The 19,211-nt window shown below is 38.1% G+C and overlaps 1 protein-coding gene across 1 annotated transcript in view; it reads right to left on the bottom strand.

Annotated features, from left to right (window-relative positions):
• Nucleotides 1-16,239, bottom strand: part of LOC136746875 (relaxin receptor 2) — a 35,062-nt gene extending 18,823 nt beyond the window's left edge. The window contains exons 1-5 of the mRNA XM_066699719.1: nt 15,708-16,239; nt 4,239-4,382; nt 3,721-3,798; nt 3,460-3,565; nt 1,227-1,298 (exon numbers count right to left, since the gene is read on the bottom strand). Of these exons, the coding sequence (XP_066555816.1) occupies nt 1,227-1,298; nt 3,460-3,565; nt 3,721-3,798; nt 4,239-4,382; nt 15,708-15,912 (605 nt within the window). The 5' untranslated portion in view covers nt 15,913-16,239. The remainder of the gene's footprint in view (nt 1-1,226; nt 1,299-3,459; nt 3,566-3,720; nt 3,799-4,238; nt 4,383-15,707) is intronic.
• Between the last annotated feature and the right edge of the window lie 2,972 nt (nt 16,240-19,211).

The raw sequence follows: 19,211 nt of genomic DNA, 5'->3' as shown, positions 1-19,211 counted from the left end.
TGTTTTGGACTAGGGAGGTGGGTAGGGAATAAGATTTGTCCGAAAATGTTGAGAAGAACAAGCAGTGGCACCACATTATCGGATACAAGCGCTCAGCCACTTGCAAAGTACATTTTGCTACAATTCATTCATACCCTTCACTCTTAATGCGTTCCCCACAGCCATTAAGCACCCTGCTAATGTTCCCAAAGAGATGCAAGACGTTTGTGTTGCAAGTAATTTTTGACTTATTGGGTCTCAAAATGCAGGCCCATCTCAAGGAGTCTGTTAAATCATCTGTGCTGTTTTAGTACTTCTTTGTTCAGAATCACATGGTGGCTAAACAATGTGCACACCAATACATTTTAATTGTCTCCTGGAAAGCGATAAAGGATATACAGTTTTTAAAGTGCTCAATAAGTACTTAAAATGTAATAGAGTTTTCAAAAGAGATGACATCATCATAAGCTAATGCTGCTGCCACTAAATGACAATGTATTGCTTTACATTCATATGTTGCCCAAGGCTTATTAGCAAGACTGGGAAAAAAAAAAAGAAAAAGACCAATAAATGTCAAAGACTGCATGCTCATATTTTTGCTATTGTCATCTTGTTGGCATTATTCGATATATTCTACATGTCCTGTTGTATTCCTCACACAAATGGCCAAATCTCCTGTATTCGGTATTAGCCCATGTGTGGGCAGAGAAGTCGGCTAACTTATTTGTTCATGAAAAGTGAATATTTACTTGTTGCCTTCTAAAGAGCCCAGAAAATGTATTTAGAAGATTGAAGGGACACTCAGCTATCAGCCAGACATCTTTAATTAAATGGGCAGTAGATTATGTTACTTTGTGCTCTGTGGGTTTTGCAAGTGAATGGGAGCAGATTAATTTTCTTCGTCTAGACATTATTGATGCTAAGCTCTCTCTTTCAAGGGTTCGAAGATATTAGTCATGTTCTTCAGCCTATAGAGCTTCAGGGAATTATCACTAATAAAATAAATCTTCTTTACCCTGTATTTGTATTTTGGAGAGCAGCTTATACATGACGTAATTTAAACCCAACAGAAGAGTCAGAGATCCGAGAATATAAACAAAGCATTACAGAGAAAGATGGAAAAACGCCGGTCTTTCATTTCAGGAGGTACACATTTCAAGCAGAAAATACGCAGCCACTTCAGGTGAAATGGAAAAGGTGTTTGCTGACTCATTCTTTGATTGCATGGTTATGACAGTCACACTCACAGTTTCTGAAGTTCAGAGTACTTTGAAAAAACAGCATCAGGAAGCTTTCTTATTTCATTGTTCTTCAGGGATCTGTTTTACAAGGACAACGATGACAAAAAGGTAATATGAAAGGGATACGTTTCTGTGGTTTCATCAAACATTCCATTACAATTTTGTGATGGTACCGCAGGCAGTGGCATTAATAGAGACATGGAAAAACAACATATTCAAGCATCGCCAGCAGTCAGAGTAAAGGGGACTAATTTAATTTAGCTCATTCACCTTTTAGCAGGGGTAGGAGAGTTTAGAAAGTGAGATAAGAACTTCTGTTTCTAATTGAAACCTTTCTTCTGCTTCATACTGAAGAAAGGAATTCATCTTTCAGATTTTCTCTGAAGTCACGCCAAGCCCAAGTGTAATAAAAGTACTGTAGTATAATTTCCAGGGAATAAACATGATTGCCTGGCACATCAAAGGTATAAGTGACAAAAAACAAAACGAAAACTATGAGGGGCTGTTCAATTCAAAATTAACAGAAAAAAAAAATCATATACCAAAATGGATATACAGTGAGGGAAAAAAAGTATTTGATCCCCTGCAGATTTTGTACGTTTGCCACTGAAAAAGAAATTATCAGTCTATAATTTTAATGGTAGGTGTATTTTAACAGTGAGAGACAGAAAAACAACAAAAAAAATCCAGAAAAACACATTTCAAAAAAGTTATAAATTGATCTGCATGTTAATGAGGGAAATAAATATTTGATTCCCTATCAATCAGCAAGATTTCTGGCTCCCAGGTGTCTTTTATACAGGTAACGAGCTGAGATTAGGAGGACTCTCTTAAAGGGAGTGCTCCTAATCTCAGCTCGTTACCTGTATAAAAGACGCCTGTCCACAGAAGCAATCAATCAATCCGATTCCAAACTCTCCACCATGGCCAAGACCAAAGAGCTGTCCAAGGATGTCAGGGACAAGATTGTAGACCTACACAAGGCTGGAATGGGCTACAAGACCATCGCCAAGCAGCTTGGTGAGAAGGTGACAACAGTTGGTGCGATTATTCGCAAATGGAAGAAACACAAAATAACTGTCAGTCTCCCTCGGTCTGGGGCTTCATGCAAGATCTCACTTCGTGGAGTTTCAATGATCATGAGAACGGTGAGGAATCAGCCCAGAACTACACGGAAGGATCTTGTTAATGATCTCAAGGCAGCTGGGACCATAGTCACCAAGAAAACAATTGGTAACACACTACGCTGTGAAGGACTGAAATCCTGCAGCGCCCGCAAGGTCCCCCTGCTCAAGAAAGCACATGTACAGGCCTGTCTGAAGTTTGCCAATGAACATCTGAATGATTCAGAGGAGAACTGGGTGAAAGTGTTGTATTCAGATGAGACCAAAATCGAGCTCTTTGGCATCAACTCAACTCGCCGTGTTTGGAGGAGGAGGAATGACCCCAAGAACACCATCCCCACCGTCAAACACGGAGGTGGAAACATTATGCTTTGGGGGTGTTTTTCTGCTAAGGGGACAGGACAACTGCACCGCATCAAAGGGACGATGGACGGGGCCATGTACCGTCAAATCTTGGGTGAGAACCTCCTTCCCTCAGCCAGGGCATTGAAAATGGGTCGTGGATGGGTATTCCAGCATTATAATGACCCAAAACACACAGCCAAGCAACAAAGGAGTGGCTCAAGAAGAAGCACATTAAGGTCCTGGAGTGGCCTAGCCAGTCTCCAGACCTTAATCCCACAGAAAATCTGTGGAGGGAGCTGAAGGTTCGAGTTGCCAAACGTCAGCCTCGAAACCTTAATGACTTGGAGAGGATCTGCAAAGAGGAGTGGGACAAAATCCCTCCTGAGATGTGTGCAAACCTGGTGGCCAACTACAAGAAACGTCTGACCTCTGTGATTGCCAACAAGGGTTTTGCCACCAAGTACTAAGTCGAAGGGGTCAAATACTTATTTCCCTCATTAACATGCAAATCAATTTATAACTTTTTTGAAATGCGTTTTTCTGGATTTTTTTGTTGTTATTCTGTCTCTCACTGTTAAAATACACCTACCATTAAAATTATAGACTGATCATTTCTTTGTCAGTGGGCAAACGTACAAAATCAGCAGGGGATCAAATACTTTTTTCCCTCACTGTACATCCACTTTGGTATATGAATAATTTTTTCTATTATATGATATATCAACATTAATGTTGTGAAGAATTAACACATTTTTACAATTTACACTTACAATAAAGTCACATTAGTTGAAACCAGAGGTACGGTGTTCAGGTTGACTTGCACACATTCTAGTTCTGTCTCGATGCATTCACAAAAATCAGGGTATTGCTGTAGAACTGAAAAGAAACATGCATGCGTAAGAATTAGAATCACCACAGGACTGTGCCTGACAATTCTAAACTCTGATTTCCTTAGTGTAAGATTATATCTGGATCAATAAGGTTAATAGCAATTTGAATACATCCACACACATCCACACACACACACTTACAACAATCCTTGGGAAAGCTTTGGCGGTATGGTTTTCCGACTGCACGGTCGAAAAAGTCAGCCCACCCACTGTTATCTCCTACAGGAAAACAAAGAGGAACACTTCATGCTCAATGCTTGGCAGGGCCGTAGCGGGCCACTGTTTCCTGACTGGTGTAAGATAGCTAGAGCTTTAAAATAATAAACTGTTTTACCAGTCACCTATGGGACTGAACACTGGGGGCTTCATTTCTGACTAAGTCAAAGTTTAATTAATGTGTTCATCGTAAGTCCCAGGAGGACAGACTGGAAAACACTTGTAATGAGTATCTTTCCAAGCTGTGGGGAAGAACAGAGAGAAGACGACCTTTATTTTTAGGAGCTTGGGGACACAGAGTTCCGCTTAAACTTTAAAGAAGGCAATGACATGCAAGTCACTGACTGGAATACATTTATTTTATTTTCGTTAATGGATTTTACACCGAGAGAAAAAAGTTAATGATTTTTTTTGTATTTAAACAAGAGTGGTATTCCTCTCACCACAGTTCTCTTCATCAGCGCCATTATCACAGTCTTCCACACCATTGCAGTGCAAGAGCTGAGGTAAACACACTGTAAGATTCCCACAGGGGAAATGTCCCATTGGGCAGTCAGCAATACCTGGGATGCTCCCCTCCATTGTAACTAGAGGAACCAAAACAAAATACAAAAAAGGGTTATACAGTTGATTTCACAAACCCCATTGGTGGCATGACTTCTTGGCTGATACGTGGGCCTGATGCGGTGGAATCAAGAGTGAGTTGGCCCCTTGGGGAAGGAGGAGGAATGGCAATCTGCAATGCTTGGAAAAAGCTAGACCCTCAAGACCAATGGGACTCCCCAATGTTGGGAAGCTGTTTCGGCGTAAGGCAGCCATGACAGGCCTTGTGCTCATGACAGCAGGGCAATGTCAACAAGAGGCTTTCATCAGAGCCCCAGTCCCCCCACGGTTATTCTGGTGAAGGGCTTCGAAGATGACGAGCAGAGTAGGAATGTGAATATGTGTGGAAATTACCCTGGGAAGTAATTCTGGTGCAGTGCAATGGGAGAGGTTGGGGCTAGGGATTTATGAGTGGGTGCACATTTTTCTGTTTGTTTAGTTGTCTGCTTTAGAGTAGGCCGTGAAAGTGAATAAAAATGTGTTAGTTTCATTAAATAGTGACTGAGCATTTGTCGAGGAAGTTACAATCCTCTTCTTAGGACCAGAATTATTATTATTATTATTATTATTATTATTATTATTATTATTATTATTATTATTATTATTCAATTAGATAAGATAATTTTGAAAGTTGACATGGTAGCCTTCTATTAAAAGGGTAATGTTGTTGTCGTTTCATAGGCTAGTTAGTCTGCCTCCTGCCAGCGGGCAGTCCTAGAATGAAAGTACAAAAGCTCAGGTTTTCTATAGTCTTGGCCTTGAGATATGCCAATCCACAAACTGATACTACTTTATGAGAATATGAATAAGATAATAACACAATTTATATCAAGTGATCTGCCAGAGAGCCTCAGTGAAACATGTGGTTGGAAAATGCAAGGCTTGAGTTAAAGGGTGATGAATATTGGCATTTTCCAACACTTTTTAATATGCTTGATATTAGTCTGATTTAGATCAATTACAAAAAAAGAAACCAGCTGTTGGTCAGTATCTTTCAGAGGGTTAAAGTTCTCAGGACAGGGAACAGGTCCAAGGGTAAGCTGGGCTTAATCTTCTCACAGATAAGCAACAAGGACTTTCCTTTTAATTCCTCTAAATAACATCACACATCTGCAAACAAGCAAGAAAAGCCCTCCAGGGAAGAACAATGGGAACACCTACAAATTTATAGCCCTCCATTACTAGAATTTTAAATAAACAAAGCTTACAAAACTGCCATTAAGTAAAATAATTACTTAATTTCTTAATCTAATTAATTTCTTAATTTGTTTGACTTTGTTTTCTCAGTGGTGGATTTCTTCTTCACTGCATCAATCAATTAATGTATCGTGGACAATTGAATGTTGCCCTTTAAAAACAGACTGGTCCAAATTGCACTGTGATATTTACTAAAACAAAATAACATTATGCAGGATATATCAATAATATTTTCTAGTTGTGAAATATGTTTCTGGAAAATCTTAAAAGAATTTTGATGATTTATAAAACAAAAAACAAAACACGGGCCAGATTAAATCAAAACTTTGACCCACCCGCTAATAGAAAACTACAGAACTGTACTCAGTTGCGGCTTCATCTTTAGTAAGATTCCACTTTCTCATAATAATAAATGTAACCGCTATGATGTACAGGTTTGTAGTTTGCTATTAGCGGATGGGTCAAAGTTTTCATTTAATTCAGCCCATGATGTACATTTCAGTTGCGTTTTTACCCTGAGATGCTCCCAACTTAACACATTTGGTTCTGGCAACGTTGTGTGAGGTTTTAGTTTTGTTGTATTTTGGTACCAACTAATATATATGTTGTGAGAAAAATGTAATACAGAAACATACTACACTACCATTCGGCATTGTTAATCATCTCTGATTGTTTGCACAGTAACATATAGTATTCACACATCATAGGTACATCTCTGGACTTACAATACCGATCACGTGACATTTATTTTAGTTTATCAGTGCTTTAGTTGAAAATAAACTTTTCATTCTCTGTATGCTATTTGTGAATATTGTTATTGGGATGTAGTTTTATTATGTATTTTAAAAATGTTATTTTATAATCCATTGACAGTCTATAATTTTAATGGTAGGTGTATTTTAACAGTGAGAGACAGAATAACAACAAAAAAATCCAGAAAAAGTTATAAATTGATTTGCATGTTAATGAGGGAAATAAGTATTTGATCTCCTATCAATCAGCAAGATTTCTGGCTCCCAGGTGTCTTTTATACAGGTAACGAGCTGAGATTAGAAGCAGTCTCTTAAAGGGAGTGCTCCTAATCTCAGCTCGTTACCTGTATAAAAGACACCTGTCCACAGAAGCAATCAATCAATCAGATTCCAAACTCTCCACCATGGCCAAGACCAAAGAGCTGTCCAAGGTTGTCAGGGACAAGATTGTAGACCTACACAAGGCTGGAATGGGCTACAAGACCATCGCCAAGCAGCTTGGTGAGAAGGTGACAACAGTTGGTGTGATTATTCGCAAATGGAAGAAACACAAAATAACTGTCAGTCTCCCTCGGTCTGAGGCTCCATGCAAGATCTCACCTCGTGGAGTTTCAATGATCATGAGAACGGTGAGGAATCAGCCCAGAACTACACGGGAGGATCTTGTTAATGATCTCAAGGCAGCTGGGACCATAGTCTCCAAGAAAACAATTGGTAACATACTACGCCGTGAAGGACTGAAATCCTGCAGCGCCCGCAAGGTCCCCCTGCTCAAGAAAGCACATGTACAGGCCCGTCTGAAGTTTGCCAATGAACATCTGAATGATTCAGAGGAGAACTGGGTGAAAGTGTCGGGATCTGATGAGACCAAAATCGAGCTCTTTGGCATCAACTCAACTCGCCGTGTTTGGAGGAGGAGGAATGACCCCACGAACACCATCCCCACCGTCAAACACGGAGGTGGAAACATTATGCTTTGGGGGTGTTTTTCTGCTAAGGGGACAGGACAACTGCACCGCATCAAAGGGACGATGGATGGGGCCATGTACCGTCAAATCTTGGGTGAGAACCTCCTTCCCTCAGCCAGGGCATTGAAAATGGGTCGTGGATGGGTATTCCAGCATGACATTGACCCAAAACACACAGCCAAGGCAACAAAGGAGTGGCTCAAGAAGAAGCACATTAACGTCCTGGAGTGGCCTAGCCAGTCTCTAGACCTTAATCCCATAGAAAATCTGTGCAGGGAGCTGAAGGTTCGTTGCCAAACGTCAGCCTCGAAACCTTAATGACTTGGAGAGGATCTGCAAAGAGGAGTGGGACAAAATCCCTCCTGAGATGTGTGCAAACCTGGTGGCCAACTACAAGAAACGTCTGACCTCTGTGATTGCCAACAAGGGTTTTGCCACCAAGTACTAAGTCTAAGGGGTCAAATACTTATTTCCCTCATTAACATGCAAATCAATGTATAACTTTTTTGAAATGCGTTTTTCTGGATTTTTTTGTTGTTATTCTGTCTCTCACTGTTAAAATACACCTACCATTAAAATTATAGACTGATCATTTCTTTGTCAGTGGGCAAACGTACAAAATCAGCAGGGGATCAAATACTTTTTTCCCTCACTGTAAGTATAGCACTTAAAGTTCCAATGATATTTTAGTTAATCTTTCATTAAAAGGGGGACTCAGAAACCAAGAAAATGCAATGCTCATGTTATGGAAAGATGAAGACAGCGTTTTGGGGAATCCGTGAAACACAGGACATTGCTCTGTAACAAATGTCTTCCTAACAATGCTAACAATGGGACAGCATCACATTTTATTCTACTCTGGAGTCTATTAATCACAATATGACCTTTGTGAGTAGCTTAATGTTAAAAGAATTCTGTAGTGTAATTGGTTCATGGATGGAAAATTGTCATCAATCTTATTAAACCTTCCCTGAATGAGAGTACCTTTTAAGTACATTAATTTAACAAGTGAAATATAATTCTTATTAGTAAAAGATTTGTTTGTTTATTTGGAGTTCACGGTCACTCAAATGTATATGTGTCTATGATTTTTACGTCAGAAGAAAACGAAGAATCTAATTTAAGAGCATTACGCCAAATTTAATTTTAAAAAGTTCATGCACTTTATAATGACAGTGATTTCAGTAAACTTGTTTGGACTCTTGTTATTTCAATAATGGTGTTTTAGAAGGCTTGGCCATTACATTACTTATACTCATTCCATTAGTTAATGATCAGCATTATTTCAGAACAGCCTAGGAAGATAAATACCCTCAAAAATCTGAATCAGTGTACACCCATAAAATTTGGACATAATGATATCCCTCCACACCTCTTCCATTTGCACTGCGCAAGATTAAACAAAACAAAAGATCCCCTAAAGAAGCACTTTGTCAAGACTCTCTATCACAAAAGCCATCTGGTATTTTAAACCAGTAAGTGGATTGCTTTGGAACCACTTTTTCATTTTTAATTATTCTCAGTGCTAGAGAATCACAAGCCGTCCACAAAGAGATTGTCGTAAATCACAGTCTGAATAATGCTTCAAAATATTAAAAGACATTTAGTATTGCGTGCAATGGGGAATGAGGCTAGAAACTTACGGGGAAACAAAGTAATCTGACTGCTGCCCGGTTTAGCTGTTGTTAGAGGAAGATATTGCACAAGAACAATTTAACATTTGATCTCTCCAATTTTGTTTTCAGTTTCAAATAAACGTGTTTCTATTTTAATAACATGTATTAAGTCATGTATTATCTTGCCTGGTTTATTGGCCTCAGCAAAAAAGATGAAAGCTTTGTTTACCAGCAATAAATAAACAAATAAGCATTTACAATTATTTTTACACATTTACAGACTAAGGTCTAGACCATATCAAAACTTTAACCTACCTTGCAAACCACAAATTACAAACTTCTCCCCAAGCTTATAGCAGTACAAAGTGGCTTCTTACAATAATGAAATCATGTTTGGACAGACGTTTTGTCATATGTCTTGCAGGTTGGTCCTGGCCATGAAGACCATCCATCTCATTTAAAATATTGACAGAGAAAAATAAATAAAAAATAAAAGTGTACTGAGAAGAAAACAAAACAAATAAATTAGCAGTTTTACATTTGGAGATGTGGCCTTTTTAAATTGCATTCATGGACATAATGTATACAAATACATCTGGAAACTACATGGTGACCTTTATTATACTCATCTAGGAGCAAAACAAAAAGAAGAAACACTCGCACCATGGATGATAACAATGACAGCACAGTTATGGCCACAGATCAAAGTGCATCTAATTGTTAATTAAAAACATTCACAGTGGTCTTAGGCAATTGGATGATTTCTGCACTTGCCTTTGTTTTTCTTGATGTATGGCTGGATAACCGTATAACCTGTAATTTTGTGTTTTTGCAGGTAGGTTAAATTTTCGATCTCTGAATACCCTCAATGCTGTATAATTACCAATTACAATTACTTAACAAAAGTACTGAAGGAAAATATTGGATAAATAAAAAGGAAGCAAACCAGAAGGGTATGTTTTGTTGTCTTGGTTTATAGTTTTGTGTCACGGTCCCCCTATCTCTAATGAGATAATGGCTCATTAGCTCCATTCATTTGTGTTTCATTTATTTATTATTTCAATTTGCCGTTTTGACCAAATTACAGACACGTGCTTTCAGCGTTGGCCACCAGAGAATACAAGGGAGAGAAGGTATCATACATATGGCAAGCCAAATTGTCAAACAGAACAGGAAGTCAGTTTGAGAGATTTAATTTAAAGCTCCATTTCAAGATATCTCAAATTGGAGCTTTAAATTAGATCTCTCAAACTGACTTCCTGTTCTGTTTGACAATTTGGCTTGGCTAATCAAAACGTTGATTAGAGATATCTTGAATTTTGCTTAATTTGAGATATCTCTATTTGAAATTGAGATATCTCTATTTGAAATTGAGATATATTGAATTGGAAATAATTTGAGATATATGCAATTAAATTGAATATATCTTAAATTATATTTTGAGATATTTCTAAATTACAATTTGGCTTGCCATACCATAAATACACCGATCAGCAATTTCATTATGACCACTGAGAGGTGAAGTGAATAACACTGATAATCTCGTTATCATGGCACCTGTCAGTGGGTGGGATATATTAGGCAGCAAGTGAACATTTTGTCCTCAAAGTTGATGTGTTAGAAGCAGGAAAAATGGGCAAGCGTAAGGATCTGAGCGACTTTGACAAGGGCCAAATTGTGATGGCTAGACGACTGGGTCAGAGCATCTCCAAAACTGCAGCTCTTGTGGGGTGTTCCCGGTCTGCAGTGGTCAGTACCTATCAAAAGTGGTCCAAGGAAGGAAAAGCGGTGAACCAGCGACAGGGTCATGGGCGGCCAAGGCTCACTGATGCACGTGGGGAGCGAAGGCTGGCCCGTGTGGTCCGATCCAACAGACGAGCTACTGTAGCTCAAATTGCTGAAAAAGTTAATGCTGCTTCTGATAGAAAGGTGTCAGAATACACAGTGCATTGCAGTTTGTTGCGTATGGGGCTGCGTAGCCACAGACCAGTCAGGGTGCCCATGCTGACCCCTGTCCACTGCCGAAAGCACCTACAATGGGCACGTGAGCATCAGAACTGGACCACACAGCAATGGAAGAAGGTGGCCTGGTCTGATGAATCACGAGTTCAAGGTGTTGACTTGGCCTCCAAATTCCCCAGATCTCAATCCAATGGGATCTGTGGGATGTGCTGGACAAACAAGTCTGATCCATGGAGGCCTCACCTCACAACTTACAGGACTTAAAGGATCTGCTGCTAACGTCTTGGTGCCAGATACCACAGCACACCTTCAGAGGTCTAGTGGAGTCCATGCCTCGACGGGTCAGGGCTGTTTTGGTGGCAAAAGGGGGACCTACACAATACTAGGCAGGTGGTCATAATGTTATGGCTGATCGGTGTACATCCTCCTGTACGAGATGTTGGCAGATGCAAATTTAGTTGAAAAGGTTTAAATTATAATTACACATACAGAATTGAACATGACAGTACAAGTATCTGGATGTATGTCAATATGTTTCTCAATCCAGAATACATAAAATACTATTTTAACAGAGTACATAAACTATACGTCCTAGCTAACTGAAAGTGCTGTTTTCACTGAGACCGTAATTAGGAGAAAAAAAAAGAACTTGTTGACAGTTCAAATAAAACTCAGGAACATGAAAGCTGTTTCACTGTTGCAAAGAAAATTATAAAGAGGGTTACGAACAAAAACAGCAATCTTGCCAAGTTCTCAAAATGGAAAAATCTTAACTGAAGAACAAATACTGAATAATTTAACTAGTCTTCAGAGACTGTAAGATGTAATCACATAAGCTGCCAATACAAAACAAAATACAAACCCTTTTCTCTCGGGATAGGGCCATGCGGAAATTAAACGTGCTGAAAGGCATTTTCCACTTGGTGGAATGCTCCCATGGCAAAAGATGAAAAAGCCAATGAAGAGTAGCTAAAATTTTCAACACATAGCTACTGCACTCCACGTCTGTCATGTTATAGTATAGTCTTTTCCATTCGAAAGGGATTCATGCTTTGTTTGTAGTCCATTGTGTTGTTTGCAAATAGCTCGTGAGGATGAACCATTTTGTTTTCTTCAGTATGTAGTATTAATATCTGTGGTTTGTGTTGGCACAGGAACAACTGCTATACAAGGGTACACTGAAGTATAAATGCTGCTGGGAGTCGGGGTAGATTTGTGCTTAGGGATAATATTGTTGTAAACGATTATACCCCATTTTAGTAATATTATCCACTATCCAGACTTGTTACCCATCAGGTGTGTGGGGGGTGGGCATGGTAAAACAGGCAGTTCTTCTGGATGTATTGCTTTTGTTTCATAATTGCCGTCACTTAGTTCCTAAAGCATCACCTGGATTTAGGTCATTGGGTAGATTCCCATTCAAAAGCACTGAGGTTAGGGAAACCTGTAGAGATACCAAGTGTGAAAGAGGAATTGTGGTCTTAGCGATCCCCTCCTAGAAACCAAATAATCACAGGAGATGAGGGCAATGTAGTGGAGCAATAAAAGTCCTTCAAACAACACGTCACCATGGAACAAAAGAGATCTCTGACAAAAACTTAAGTGCTCTTGATCTCTTTTGACTGAATGACAAGTTGGCAAAGTCATTGCCATCCAGATGTTGTTGTTCATGTACCTCATGCATCCCACATAGTTATCCCATGCTTTTCAATCTTACAGATGTGTCAGACACCCTCTGACAGGAGTTCCATTTCTGAAAATGGAGACTAACAGATAATTCAGCCCAGATGTTTTAGCCTTAACACCAGGATTCTGGTTATTTTGGGGGGGGTGGGGGATGAGGGGTCCCACTCACTACAACGTGGACTGGTACTGGGGGTTTAGAGTTGGGCTGTGTTCTTACAGGACCTGTCCAGATTGCTGACAACAGTATGACAACACTGTTTGCACACTACATTCCAGAAAGGGCTGTGCCAGTGTTGAGCAAAATGGAGTCAGTTGTATAGGCAGAAATATTACTAGTACCTTTCAGCTATTTTTACCTGCTGACGAGAGTTTCTACAACCTCACCCATGTAACTACACGTCACCTCGCTTCCCCTAACCCTGCCACAGTAGGAGCCAGATCTTGTGCTTTACTTTCTAGGTTGCATGCATTTCAGTCTATATTGCTCTAACTCAATGTTAGGCATAATTAACTTGTACTTTGTAGAGATAAAAACACCACACAAGTAGTAGTAGCATTAACAACAAAATGAGAACTGCCAACAAACTCTGCTTTATAATAAAGTATTTAGTTAGAGCCAAACTAATGTGTGGTTTGGACCAAATCTCAATACTGCAGCTCTTAGACATTGTATCAGCTTTGACATATCAATGCTGTAAATCTATACAGATTCTTAAGTGTTTCTTGGAGGAATTATCATCATATCGCATTGATTTGTTTTGGTTTGTTCTGTAGAGATTACGGCCAAACTAACAAGGAGCATGGAAATGAATAATATACAAATATTTCATGTTTAATAATTGAGCCCTATTTCAAAACCTTGTAGAATGCATTTCAAGAACCAGGTAGCTATAAATGTGCCACAGTGGTATACACAAATAACTGATTACTAAAAATGAATTAGCAAGACTACATACAGCTCTGGTAAAAATTAAGAGACCACTGCAAGTTTCTCTGGTTTTACTATTTATAGGTATGTGTTTGGGTAAAAGTAACATTTTTGTTTTATTCTGTAAACTACTGATAACATTTCTCCCAAATTCCAAATAAAAACATGAATGGAATGGAATGGCTGCCATACATGTAGAGATGTTGATTTAAGAAAAATGTGCAGTGGTGTTTTATTGCTATGGTGTTAATGATATATATATATATATATATATATATATATATATATATATATATATATATATATATGTATATATATATGTATATATATATGTATATATATATGTATGTATATATATGTATATATATATATATATGTATGTATATATATGTATATATATATATATATATCCCTTCATTGCAAAAAAAAAAAAGTTCTGACAATTACCTTGATGTACATTTGTAAACTAAAACCAAAGCTAAACTAAACTAACAATGTAAACTATAATGAGGTGTACATTTTAGGTGACACAGAATCCTGCACAAACATACTGTATTACTAACACATGTTGTTTAGAACTTTGACACAGTATAGTTTAGAGAGTCTGTATTAACAAAGGCTTAAACTATACGATTTTGGTTTAAACGTGATTTTCATTTGGTTTTATAATTATACTTCCTTTTACAGTTTAGTAAATTATGTAAAGCCATGATGCTCATCTTTAGAAGTGTAATGATTATAATGGAATCATTTAAGAACGCTGCTTGTAATTAAAACCGGTTTCCACCTCCAGGGAAGTTGGTAAATGTGGGAAATATGGATGTCAATTCATGATATGCTGTCATCAAAGATTCTTGAAGAAGAAAAATAAGAAGATTGAATGTCATAGAATCCTTATAAGAGTAGATGCAGAGATCCCATTTAGGCACAAAAACGATCCTTTCAATTTTTGGTGTGCAGTTTATTAAGCATTTCGACTTCTGTTTGTATGGCATTGTGGTATTAGAATGGATAGATGATAATATGCAGTAATACATACATACCTACACATAAAAGACCAATGCATCTGATCAGAGGGAATAGTTTTAAGGAGCTCATAGGCCTAAAATAACTTAACTTAAGTGCCATAAAAAAAAAACCTTCAGATCTTACTGAGCAAATATTCTATTTTGGATTCTGATTTGAATGAAAGCTGTGCATTACAGTTCAAATAACGAAACAAAGCGTGAGAAACAACTGCTGTCAAATGTTCTGACGTCTGCATGCAACCTGCTTGTTGCTTTTTACACTTTTCATATAGTTAAAAAGTTACAAGAAATATGGAGCTTACGGTCGGATACTACAAGGTAGTCGCAGACGTTCAGTTTATACTAATTTTCATTTCGATTCACCACGAAACTTAAATATAAATTCCCGAAAGATTATAGTCTAATTACACAAAGCACCGACGAAATTGGATCATCAAGTTCATCGCATCTTTCATCAACTTTGACTATACTTCAGTAAATTAATAATGCATATCAGAGCAGCAGAAACAACAATATTCAAAATAACCATTGCTTTTCATTGTTTCTACGTTTACAGTTAGGCATGTCCTATACAAATATAATAACGACCTTTAGCCCTGCATATTATCTATTTTAATGCCTATTGCTTTTAATGTTGAAAGAGTTTAACGTGTCTTACTGCACTAAACGCGACCTGCTTACATCCACACTCACAAATGGCACTTGTAAAGTGTCACTATTTGTGCTATATAGATTGGAAGTAATATTAAAAGCAGAAGTATTATATTAAGCCATATTATAACCAATTGCTTTATGTTGACAGGGATTAACATTCACATTTTAATATCATTTCACACATTAGACCGGTAGGTGTCTGTCTTGTCCTTTGTAAAGTTTGGATCTATTTGGTTGCATTAGTACATTAAGCCATGTTGCGCGTTTTCTACATTAACATTCACGTTAAGTGTATGAACGTAACGACCTGATCCTATAGTTTATGTTAGTAAAACATATCCACCCTTTATTCGTAGTATTAGGTAGTGTCTAACTATGAACGGAAAGTAATGGTATGTTTAAAGCACATTCGCCATGTTAAGCAATTCCTACATGAAGCGTTGGGGACTGACTCTTGCCAAAATGATGCGACTTCACACAGTCAAACTTTTCCCGGCTTGAAATATGAAAAGACTCACCTTTCATGAGCGCAAAAGTGAAGTGCTGGAGCAGTAAAAACGCCGCCAGGTCCAGGTGCCTGGGACACAGTGCGGGGACGGCAGGGTCCATGTTCAGCGCCGCGATGCGCCACGATGCGATGCGGGACACAGTGCGGGGACGGCAGAGCGCATGTTCAGCGCCGCGATGCGATGCGGGACACAGTGCGGGGACGGCAGAGCGCATGTTCAGCGCCGCGATGCGATGCGGGACACAGTGCGGGGACGGCAGAGCGCATGTTCAGCGCCGCGATGCGATGCGGGACACAGTGCGGGGACGGCAGAGCGCATGTTCAGCGCCGCGATGCGATGCGGGACACAGTGCGGGGAGGGCAGAGCGCATGTTCAGCGCCGCGATGCGATGCGGGACACAGTGCGCACGCTGCTCTCTGCGACAACACGAAAGAAGACCAACCTGTGTCGTAATGAAGGGTAGAAGCACAAGACTGCCAAAACCATGAACCCCAGTGTGCCTGCAGGACCTGAGCGCAGGTGGCTGGATGTGGTTGTTCTGTCGCGCAGTGATGGCACCGCAAGTGCTCAGCTAACACAACGTCCTCACAACGTTATAGCTACCAAACCCACTACGTTGCCCAAGGTTGTAGCAACGTAATATTGTTAGTTTGGTAATTATCTTCCCAGGGAGGATGCATACTTCTGGTAAAAGGCCATTACAAATATAAATTAACATGTTATAAGAGATGTGTGTATTATTATTTATTTAAACGCATACGGTATCTTTAATAATTTGGGTTAGGATTATTATCTAATCCTATGACAACTTCCCTATATATTTACATAGGTCGGAACATAAAGCGTCTATTTCAGATGGCTAATTATGGTGAATTATGGTCACCTCTATATTATATCTACTTTATTATAATTTCCAAAAGGTTATAAAATTACTTAAAGATATGTTCTGTTCACACAACATGTGATTCATATATTATTTGTTTCCTTATACAAACGTTAGGAATGAAATTGTCCACACCTGAAAAAGGTACATTTATAATGTATTTATATTTCCAGCAGAGGTCACTATGAGGTAGATTATACATTTACAATCTTCAAAAGAGTAGTTCAATGTTTGGTTGGAATTCTATCAATTCTAACAATAATGCAATAATGGGAACATAAGATCTGGGGGGAAAAAAATAAGAAAACTTTACATTTTAAAATATAAATGAAAAAGTAACTTGTAAAATAGTTACAAAAATGTCAATACATAAATAAAAATCAAATGACAAAAATACTTTTGTTGGATTAAACTGAAATTATGTTCTGTGATGGAACTGTCAACTTGAAAGACAAACACATTTGTAAAATGAGCATAATTATTTTTAAAGGTGACCAAATGAACAGGAATCTGCCTTGCGAAGCCAAGAAGTCAAAAAGAAAGAGTGCAAGTATACAGAGCCAGACAGACTTTGGGATTTATCAGTTGTAGTTTCTAAAAACAATGGAAAGAATATATTATTTCTGTCAGAATACCAATTAGCAAGTTATAATCCAATTTTAATTCTACTACAGTTACTGTTATCTTTATGATTTATGGTTGCAAAAAAAAAAAAAAATTCAACTGGTGCCATCTGGTGTTTTGGTTTGAGGTTGACCATAAATAACCCACAGCCAGGTCCAAGTACACAGTCTCCACATTATGTACTGTAGTGAAACTGTCTACAGATGCAGTGTAATATATTGTAATACAATATAATATATATAATATGTGTATTTTGCCAATTTATGTATACATAAGTGTATGGGATGGCTATATTTGGATTCTTTATTAATCTGATATCTGCACTAACAATTGCTTTCAAGACTCTAAGCAACTTTTTAATTCCCAATGGTTTTAAAATGAATAGCTTGAATAGACCCATTCAGAAACCATGATTTGAGTTCCCATTTAGTGTGTGAAAATCTTAAGCAAACTGCATTATTCAATTTCTCTCATCTAGGAACAATGAAAAACAATAGGGAGTGAGACATGAGGCTACAGGCAACAGTGATGCATTAGGCAGACTAAAAATGTGGTTTAATAGGAGGCGGATGATCAGTCAGTCATAAATCATTCAATGATATATTCAATAGTCAGTAGACTATTCAATTAACAATTTCCCTGAACTTTTGCCTCCTTCCTTCTCATAATAAATGCTATTGTTAGATCAAACATGTTAAAAACAACTCTTTAACTCATTACTAAGATGATTAAGGACAACACAGTAGATCAATTATCAATTATCGATCGATTATTAATTAAGAGACACAGACCATGCAAAAAGCTACACAAAATGTTATGTTATTTTGTTGAAAATATAGTGTAGACTTTTTCTTAAGACACCTAGTCTATTTGTTGTTGATTCCAATTGCTGACAATCTATTCAAAACCTTTAATGAAAATGGAAAATTAGTCACTTTAATGGCAACCCACATACTAGCGTATATTCATAATTTTGTTACGAAACCAACAACCCAATCTATGGTACATGTCTCTATAATGTCTCCATTTAAAACCAAGGCAGGTTCATACTAATTAAAATTAAACAGTCATCTGAAAAACTTAATTTGGAACACACATTTGTGCACATGGCTGCTATTGTATAAGTTATACAAGTGTGTTTAGCATTTAGAATAGTATACAATTTTTCAATTTGGAGCATTTAATTCAAATGCAAGTGAGAATAAATTGTTCTACCAGCAGAGCTGTGTTCACTAAATTAGAAATTGATTCCCTACTTTCCCTTGGTTTTGACAATTGCAGCTGAATATCTGAAAGTTAGTGATTTTAAATGAGACTCTTTCCATGCTAACTTTGTATTGTCATCGTGTGCAGCAGAAATCCACTCGAAATTGCATTGAAATACCCAGCGGTCAAGATTCAGATGAAGCAAACATTAGTCCAGATTCACTGGAGTGCCAACTTGTTATCGGGGATTATTCGGAACAGAAATGAATGGCTGTCAAACAGATAAGATTAATTGCTATTACAATAAGGAATTGGCAACTGTTTCAAGATAAATATATCACCGTGTGTCTGAAAATGTCACTGTTTATTTCAGTATCCACAGTTTGTTGGCACTTCTTAGATAAACAACATAGTAAAGCAGAGGTGTGAGAGAAAAAGTACTTTAAATTCACCTTCATAAGCATCAGTGCTAGGGAGGCAGTGGTTGGCTAAGCTCAAGGTTGATGGCACATCTAATAACGGACAGCTTGTTCTGGGAATATTGTCAGTTTCAATCAATTGAAATGTGTCTTCATCCAGATCGTTTAGTTTTAGTGTCTTCTTCTTCAGAAAGAAACAAAAAGGAAAACAAAAGGGGCAATACATTTGAAAGCATTTTTCCTTTTTGGTTTACAATGTATTGTAAAGACAGACATTAAAGCAGGGCTGACTGTGGCTTGGAAGGCATCAGACATGATTGGGCACATTAGTCTGTTCTGTGTCACTTGTTGGCATATTAATATGGTTCGCAGACCGAAGGC

Source organism: Amia ocellicauda, chromosome 3 (genome assembly GCF_036373705.1).
Source record: "Amia ocellicauda isolate fAmiCal2 chromosome 3, fAmiCal2.hap1, whole genome shotgun sequence".
Classification (NCBI taxonomy): domain Eukaryota; kingdom Metazoa; phylum Chordata; class Actinopteri; order Amiiformes; family Amiidae; genus Amia; species Amia ocellicauda.
This window is presented reverse-complemented; position numbering and strand designations above follow the sequence as displayed.